Genomic DNA, 9,668 nt, shown 5'->3' on the forward strand with positions numbered 1-9,668 from the left:
TCATCTCCAACCAATGTTTTCATTGGAAAAAAGCGGAGACGACATACTGAACTATTCTACTATTTATTGCAAATTCACTTCTCAGAGTCCGCTAACTTGGTATCTATTTCGTTCATGGACAATTTCCAGTTATCTTTATATATTTATTGTGTTTTTGTCGTGATGCAAAACCTTCCATAATGTTGGTCTGTGGCTGCCAAATGCCTTATTGTAATCAACATAGACCAGCAAGAAAGGGGTTTAAACTCCATGCACTGCTGCACAATGACTCAACAAATATTTGGTTTGTAACACTCCTGCTTTTTCTAAAGTCACCTTGTTCATCTCGAAGCTTTTTTAATTCTCCAGCCTATTGAAATTAAGTATATTGAATACTTCCATTACAACTGACGCAAGTGCAATGCCTCTATGAATACCACATTGAGTTAGGTCACCTTTCTCTGGTACATTTGTTATGGCTTTCAATTCCCAATCATCAGGCTTTGTTTCCTCATTGCATATCCTGCAAGACAATCCAGTCTTTCTGCAAGATGTAATTTCAGTACAGCTACACAATGGTTACACCATAACCTGGATTTTTCATCTCTTCAGTTTCTGAATTATCCATTCCACTTCAAAAACTTGTGAATGTATTTATAAGCACAGCCTTCTGAAGATTCTAGTATGTCATTCACATCTTTCCCCCATATAACTGTTATTCAAGACCTTACAAAAATGTTCTGCCAAGCGTTGTTCTGATGTTATTATTGACCATCCCTCCTTGTCACAGGAATTCTACCCATTTTCTTTTCATCCATAGCTAATACATTAATAATTATGTGGGATACCATAACACCAACGCCACTAACAGAATGCCTGGTCTGTGTACATACATACACACACACAACATATATACTGTATATATATATATATATATATATATATATATATATATATATATATATATATATATATATATATATATATATATATATATTATGTGTGTGTGTGTATGTATACAAATATATATACATCTATATATGTAAATATGTGAGTGTGCCTGTGTGCGCGCGTTTGTGTATATATGAAAATTAATATATATGTATATATATATGATATAAAATGTATATATACTCTATATAAAATGAATAATATTTATATATACACATAAATATATGAATTAATATATATATAATAAACTTGAAATAACGAGCTCAGTTACACTAAAACTAGTAATATATAAACAGCAGCCAACTAGTCTTTTAAAAGGAGAAATTGTAGTGATTGGGAGATCCCAAACTAATATCGTGGCCACAGCAAATACATGATTTCCTTGGGGTTTTTTTTATTATTTTCCAGCGATGGTTTTTCCACCTGAGGTTCCTATTGCGTCACTCTTTATGATATATTGTGTGTTTTCAAAACCTTTTTTTACCTTTTATGCAGAAGGCTGTTTAACGGAAACTCCTAAAATGCAAAAGTGCTGTGAATGGTAAGTGACATTACATTTGTATAATTTCCTGAAGATGCTTTCATTTTGAATAATACAAAACATCTACATTTAGCTGCAAACTGGTTGGTTAAAGCTTCTTACATTTTTTTCTTTTAAAGTACGACGTGATGTATGAGTCCGCTATTTGTGATTTGTGAACGGTGTGTGTGTTTACTGCACATTACATAGACACATGCACCCACATGCATCCCCACAAAACATTCTTGCGTGTATGGCTTAACTGTTTGAATTTAGAAGAGACGTGTGTATAAGTGACAAACCTTTCTATATATTTATATATATATATATATATATATATATATATATATATATATATATATATATATATATATATATATATCTGTATATATATAATATTTATAATATATATACATACATTTATATTATATATATATATATATATATATATATATAATATTAATATGTGAATATATATACATATATATACTGTACATACACATACACATATTTCAATACATTATAGTAAAATAGATGTATAATATAATTATATAATTCTTTCTATAATGTTCATTTATATACATTCATATATGTACACATGCACACAGACACACACATATACACATATACATACATACATACATACATATATATATATATATATATATATATATATATATATATATATATATATATATATATGGACAAAAATGTGTGTGATTGTGTGTGTGTACTGGCAAAAATAGTGTGATTGTGAGTACTGGCGTGGGAGTGCATCTTTCTCTGTTAAGAACACCTCACAATAATCCTGTGCAGATTACTAAAAAGACATTGACAAATCATAATATCCTCTAAGCTCCCCCTCTAATGATAAGATCAGATGACCGCCTTTAGTAAAGAAAGGTAACTATGATAAGAATTGTTCAAGTTGCGTTTTATATTTGTTTGTTTGTTTTTTAAGCTATGTGAGAAACGTTAACGACGAGGAAGTCATGTGTCAGTAGTTGATAAAAGGGAATATTGAGTTTTGAACGTCCATTTTCGTCAATTCCGGAAACACCAGGACCCGCGTCGGAATTTAATGCCGGAGCAGAGGATTTTTTTTTTTTCGCTTTCATTGTTGAATGATGACGATGAAGATGATTTGCTCTTGATCTGGGTCAGCCAGTGACCTCGTTTGCCTTGGCTCCGACATCATCTTTCGACTTGGTCTTTTGTGGTTCTGCCCTTGACGAAATGCGGACTGTCCATGGCATAATGAGTGAATATGATGCTTTGTGCCTTGCTTCAGTCGAACTGACCACCGTGCTGCTGGTCAATAGGGCATATCATCATCATTGAACTGAAGTAAGACAGACCGTTTATTATCGCTTATCATGCCATAAGGAAAATATCATTGAGAGAGAAAAGAGGTAGGTAAATGTCCTTGAGAAACACTACTATAATTTGTATTGACCAATAAAAACAGAAACAATACTTTCTTTATAAACCCTGGCTGCTGTATGTTGGTTTTACACGTTTTAGCATCTCTTAGGGTAGAGAGTCTCATAAAGTTACTATAAGTATATGGAAAGAACACTTAAATTGCATGCGTATCTACATATATACATGTGTGTGTATCTTAATATGACCATCTGTGTTGGATGTTTCAGATTATGAGCTTCAAATATTTTTTTAACTGCCAGTAAACCTTCCTAATGTTATGTATAAATCCCTATTTTTCTCAAAGCTTTCACATGAAAATGTAAAACTCCTTTTTTTTAATAAGTGAATTTATTATCATCTATACATTCGTCTGTTATAAAAAGTTCTATGGTAAGCCTTAAGCTTCAGTTCTTTTAAGTAAACCTTTGGATTACTGTTGTTGCCATCATTCTTTGGGTCAGAATGCAATCAAGATTTCCACCATGCACTTAAATCTTGCTCTGAAAAATATCTGTCATTTATGACTAAATTTTTCCACTCATCCCATTCATGATCGTTTATCACACAGCTGACATATCATGGATTTCGATCTTCGGTTTTACTTACATTTTCCGCTTACTACGTTTGCACTTCGACGATTGTAGGCATTGCTTTATTCATGTCCGAATATTCAGTTTTACCATTCAGCCATAAAATGTAACACATGATGATCAGCATCTTTCTATTTGTATATGATTACACAGGCATATTTATATATATATATATATATATATATATATATATATATATATATATATATATATATATATATATATATATATATATATATATATATATATATATATGATAAAATATATATATATATATATATATATATATATATATATAATATATATATATATATATATATATATATATATATATATATATATATATATATATATATATATATATATATTTAAGCTGTTTTCCTGTTTTCCCTAATTGGGGTTGGTTCCTGATAAAAACCAACACAAATGTCACTGCAACCTCTATAATTTTGCTGCTGAATCGTGGATGAAGCCTAGTCAGTCAATTAAAAATTGACTACTACCATGATAGTAGTAAGCTTTGCTGCCTGGACACTGCTACCATATAGTAAGTGCCAATGGCTTAGATTTTTTGTACCTTATTCCATGACAGAAAATAAATGGTGAGCTTCTTCTTCTCAAAGCCAACAGTAATCAGGGTCAGACTACTGAGGATTGATATTGCAATGATAATACGCAGTTGCAGCCTAGGCATTCCTGTCTTTTCAAATGCTCTTGTTTGTAATACTGAGGTATATATATAATAAAATAATGTCCATCAGGCCAGAGGAATTGCTATGAACAGCTGTAAACTGCTTTGCGGGAAAGGTTCCCCAATCATGGCACAAGATCCTCTTCTCGTAAGGGTAATGCCTACTATACTCGTACTTTCACTCCGGAATTCCGGGAAAGAAGAATATAATTTTTGCAGATTTACGTGGTACAAAGCCACCTGATTTTGGGGGCACGGAGTTTACAGCCCCATAGTCTGTACTGATGGTGCAAAAATAGATATTGTGAAAGTGTGTGTTTGTATGTATGTGTATGTATATATATATATATATATATATATATATATATATATATATATAATATATATATATATATATATATACATATATATATATAAATAAATATATATATATATATATATATATATATATATATATATATATATAAAATATATATATATATACAGTATATATAAAGTGTGCGAATTTGAGAGTATATATATGTATACATATATCTAAATGTATGGGCACTGGTAAATGGACATTATGGTGATGGGATCCCCTTGGCAAACATTGTACTATATGTACATGTCACCAGTGGGCGAAAAGACTGTTGAAAACCATTGAAAACCCCACCATCTCTGCCAGGTACATAGAAGGTATTTTTGTGAAATCTAACAATGACATTTAACGGCGAGGACAACCACAAAGATCTCCAGAAAACTATCTAACAAGAATTGACTGTGACATACTGTTTCAAAACGAGGACAGTGACGTCACTACCACTGTTTACACCAAACCTGTGAATATAGGAAAGTGCCTAAATTCAAGAGGAGAATCCCCAGATATGTAAAAGAAGTTGGTAATAAACACTAAAGTAAACAGGGTACTCACCCATACGCTCAACATGGCACTAGGTACATGCTAAACTTGACAGAATCTGCAAACTAACTTATAATGGATACAAGGAAGACATGATTGAAAAAGACTTAAGAGCAAAAAATTAATTTCACAAGCACAGATAGTAAGAATACTTTAGGAGGAGGATAGGAAGATCCCCATCTATTTTACAGGATGAACTTCGACACTGCTCACAAACATTGTGCTGAAGCCCACTGAGGGATAATCTGGAAAGGTGTTTAAACCCCAAATCCAGACCAAACTGTGTACTGCAGAACCTTAGTTTAACGAGTTGTATGGATTCACTCTGTAAAGAGGGGAATTGTGAGTACCACAAAGCACCTATATTACCCTAAAGAGGCATCTGTAGTGTCACAGAAGTCAATGGGCCCATTTCCAGCATGACATAAGACCCACAGTAGATGAACTGATACAAATGACAACAACAATAAGACTGGGCATCTACCGAAGACTGATGATTGTAGAAGCAACAGCCGACCCAGTAAATAAAGCAAAACAGCTACACTTACCGGAGATGTAAAATAGCCAATTGGAACCCAGTGCTGCTATTCATTATTCAGAATATGGTTTTCTACATCACTTCTCTTTCCACACTTAGTAATAATACAACTGTATTTATAAACACTTATTTTAAAATATTAAATGAATCCCAAAGTAAGTAGAAACTCAAGCTTTTTACTTTTTCACAGATTTTGTGAACAACACTGATAAATAAATAAAAAAGATCAGTCTTGAATAAAAACAACTGATTGAAATCATAGTGTATGAAGAAATAGAAATAACAAAAAATTAACAATATAAGAGAAAGAGACCAGAGAAATAATGAAGAACTGTAAAGAAATATAGAGAATTACAGGCGAGCTTTCCAGAGGAAACAAAACTAGGAACTTGTTAAACAAGCAACGCACTGTGTACCAAAAGATTCAGAAGAAAAACAAGGATCTTGCATGGGATCCCAATCGGGAGCGACCATCTCGAGGAAGGATTTACAAACATCACAAGAAAGCTTCTTACAAAGGACAATTAAAAACCCCTCCACTAGGGCTTTATTCCTAACCCACAAGTTTCATTACTTAATCCCCAAAGATAATAAACAATCGTAGAGACACAACTCGCCCTTGTCTCAGGGCCACTTTTACACCAAACCAGTCGCTCTCCCTTCTACGTATGCAGGCACTTCACTGCCATCTTGAAATTTTTAATCGCTCTCAGCGACTTATTTTCTGTACATACAGCATCCTTCACATTACCCCTCTATTGGTTGCATCACAAGTTTTTCTGGATCAGTATGTGACACATGCAGTGTTTTCTGTTTACTTTCAAACTGTCACTGCAACTATCTCTTAACAAACAACCTCTTGTTTGTGTAATCCCACACTGTTCTTCCCTATGTCAACTTAGGTATTTTATGCCCTTATCATCCTTACAGCCACCTTTATACAAGTATATATACAGTACAGTACATACATACGTAGTGTCTGATACTGTTGTTATTTATCGTCATTTTTAACCTCGGACAGAAACTTTTGTTTCTACCACCACCAATTTTTCTCATTCGAGATTCAGCGGCTGGTTAATAACTTGACGAAACACAATATAATCGCATGATGAAGCAATGCATAGAAGTCTGTTGAATTATGTTCTCGTTAGTATTCATTTATATATTATTATTATTATTATTATTATTATTATTATTATTATTATTATTATTTTTTATAGGATTTTTTTTTGCCATTATGATAGTTTTCTTTCATCCTTCTCATCATTCATTCTCAACCATCCATAATGTAAACATTTTAACGAAACCAGTCAATAAAAGCTAGATCTGAGAAGTATTGGCATTTGTTTGTCTAAAGGAGTTTCAACTAGGAAAAAAGTTAGACGCCAGTCTTTAAGATTAGAATTTTTGCATTACTTTGTTGCCACCTCTTGCTGTTCTAGTTTCCACGAACTCCTCTAATCAAAAACCCTTTTTCCAGCCACTCGACTCGACTCTTGGCTGCCACCACGCTCCGAAATGTCCTGGGTACCAAGAATTTGGCCGAAATTCTCAGCGAACGCGAATCCATCTCCCACAACATGCAGAGCTCTTTAGACGAAGCCACAGATCCCTGGGGTGTTAAAGTAGAACGGGTGGAGATGTGAGTACTCATTACATTCCTCATTTATTGACAGATTCCATGGAGCCCACCTTGGATTGAACGGCTGCTTTTTTCTTTCTTTCTCTCTTCGTTAAAAGCAGAAAAAAATTATTAATTTATGTAAAGAAATGTCTCAGTAGGAGGCGTCTTGCAGCATTTTAAGATTGCCACATTTTGCTATAAATTCATGAACAAACAAGAATAACCATTACTTAAAAATAATATATCAGAAGCTTAAAAAGTCCAAATATCAAAGCATGGAAAAATCATTTTAAAGTATAAAATATAGCTGTATTCATGCGGTTTTGGCGCTCGCAGCCAACGAGGGAGAGTTGCTCATTTTAATGTTAACCACTCATGCTCTCAGTAAGCAATTAAAACCATTTATATGTATGACGTCTCGAAACTTATGATTTTGATTAGAAACCATCGCAGATTACTTTTGAATTTTTTAATTACTTATCTGTAAATATTAAAAAATAAATCAAATAAGGGGATTGCTCAGCAGTCTATAAATATTCATGTCTCAAGCCATGCTGCTGTTCTTTTAAAGTAAAATAATGGATTCATTGTACCTCTGATTGCTTTTAAGAGTAAACACTAATCATCTGTAAGAACTCAAAAGATTTCATAAATGCTTTTCGTGAAGGGCTCTTCCAATGAATGAATTGCCTTTCAGAGTATGCAGTTGTTAGCGTTCTAAGTACATCGAGAATCTATAATATTTCGCTACTGGTTCAACTGGACCATTTTAGAAGTCACTCCTTACCCTGGGTGACTTACTTTGAGGTCGCTCCCCACTGTCCACACCACTTGACGAAACTATAGTTAGTTTATATGTATATACTGTATATATATATATATATATATATATATATATATATATATATATATATATATATATATATATATATATATATATATATATTATATATATATATATATATATTATGTATATAACATTATATATATATATATATATATATATATATATATATATATATATATATATATATATATATGTGTGTGTGTGTGTGTGTGTGTGTGTGTGTGTGTGGACACCGTGGCGTAGTAGAACAGCACTCTGTTCTTATTTATAGGGTCCTTGGCTCGTGGATGGCTTACCACCCACTAGTCCATCCATTTTTTTAAGTGGCCACCAGCGTCTGCCCTTGTGACAAAAAAAAGTTGGAACCAGCAACTCATTCGAAAGGACTTGCTGTACCCCCGGCCCCAATTTGAAAGTGGTTCATGGTGTAAAAACAAACACAGCGTTCTTCTTGGCGATGCACATAAATTTACAAGTCAAAACGTCAAGATACTGCCAGCGGCATACTTTTTCAATATCCTACATAATATGGATAATCTCAGCATAATGCAATTTACGGTAGGATAACTTTTTTTTATACCTTTCAGTCGTATGTGGAAAATAGGACTGCCTAAATTCTTATATAGTTATTCTAGATTAGTCTGAAGTGTGAATTCCGTGCTTAAGATCACTAAAAAATGTCTTTCGAATTATGATGGTTTGAAGAAAGAGTAGCGCGCCGGCGACTGAAAACACCTCATGAATGAGATCGAGCACCGAGTCACGGTTCTGCTCTGCTCTTCTTGACATATGAAATGCAATGGCGTCAATGGCGTCGCCATAACGTCATCGTTTCATATTCATTATCAGAATTTGTTTCGTGTTACAGTTTTTTTTACTTGTTTTGGCTTTCTATTGATTGGCGTTCTATGTATTGCATGTACGTCATTACAGCTGTTTTACCACCACTCGTCATTAAAAGCCCATTTGAAATATGGACAACTGTAACTTCAGATGCAGTACTGATAACAGTACGGTACTTGACTGACCAATCTGTTTATGAGTAGGCCACCTCGGTTTGTGTCTTTATGGGAATCGATTTTGTCTTTTTGTGGGTGGCATTAAATTGGATAGATATGATTTTTTATGTCATTTTGAAAATAGTGACATGTGTGAGACCCCATGATGACGTCATATTGATAGTCCGCATATAAATTTCGTATTTTGTATCGTCTGGTCAATTATTACTACACTAACAACTACCACGCGGTCACTTTCACGAATTGTTTTTCCGCTGTTCACTTGTGCATACCCCATCATCAGTTTTACGAACATGGGCCTGGTGAGCCCATTCAGCCGCCACCCAAAATGCATATGAGTTCCCAGTTTATTATATGTTATTAACATTTATCATTTTAAAATTATATGTCCATAGGTATTAGTAAATTATAGTTTCGTCAGCTGGTGGGGGACAGGATGCAAAAAGGGCCCCTTTAGCCCACATACCGAAGTCGATGGTTATGAATTTGTTAAATTTTTGCTTTTTTGGGCTGTCGATAATCAAAAGAGAAGAGGATGGTACTCAGTGTCTGAATGATTGCACGTTCTCATGTGAGTTTTGCC

At 33.5% G+C, this 9,668-nt stretch overlaps 1 protein-coding gene across 12 annotated transcripts in view; it reads left to right on the top strand.

Moving 5' to 3' along the window:
* The window catches only part of LOC136848840 (mechanosensory protein 2-like), a 704,506-nt gene that overhangs the window by 676,775 nt on the left and 18,063 nt on the right, over positions 1-9,668 (top strand). For all 12 annotated transcript variants that reach the window (XM_067121625.1, XM_067121634.1, XM_067121652.1 and 9 more), the window contains one exon: positions 7,076-7,237. In XM_067121625.1, the coding sequence (XP_066977726.1) occupies positions 7,076-7,237 (162 nt within the window). The remainder of the gene's footprint in view (positions 1-7,075; positions 7,238-9,668) is intronic.

The sequence above is a fragment of the Macrobrachium rosenbergii genome, chromosome 2 (genome assembly GCF_040412425.1).
Source record: "Macrobrachium rosenbergii isolate ZJJX-2024 chromosome 2, ASM4041242v1, whole genome shotgun sequence".
Classification (NCBI taxonomy): Eukaryota; Metazoa; Arthropoda; class Malacostraca; order Decapoda; family Palaemonidae; genus Macrobrachium; species Macrobrachium rosenbergii.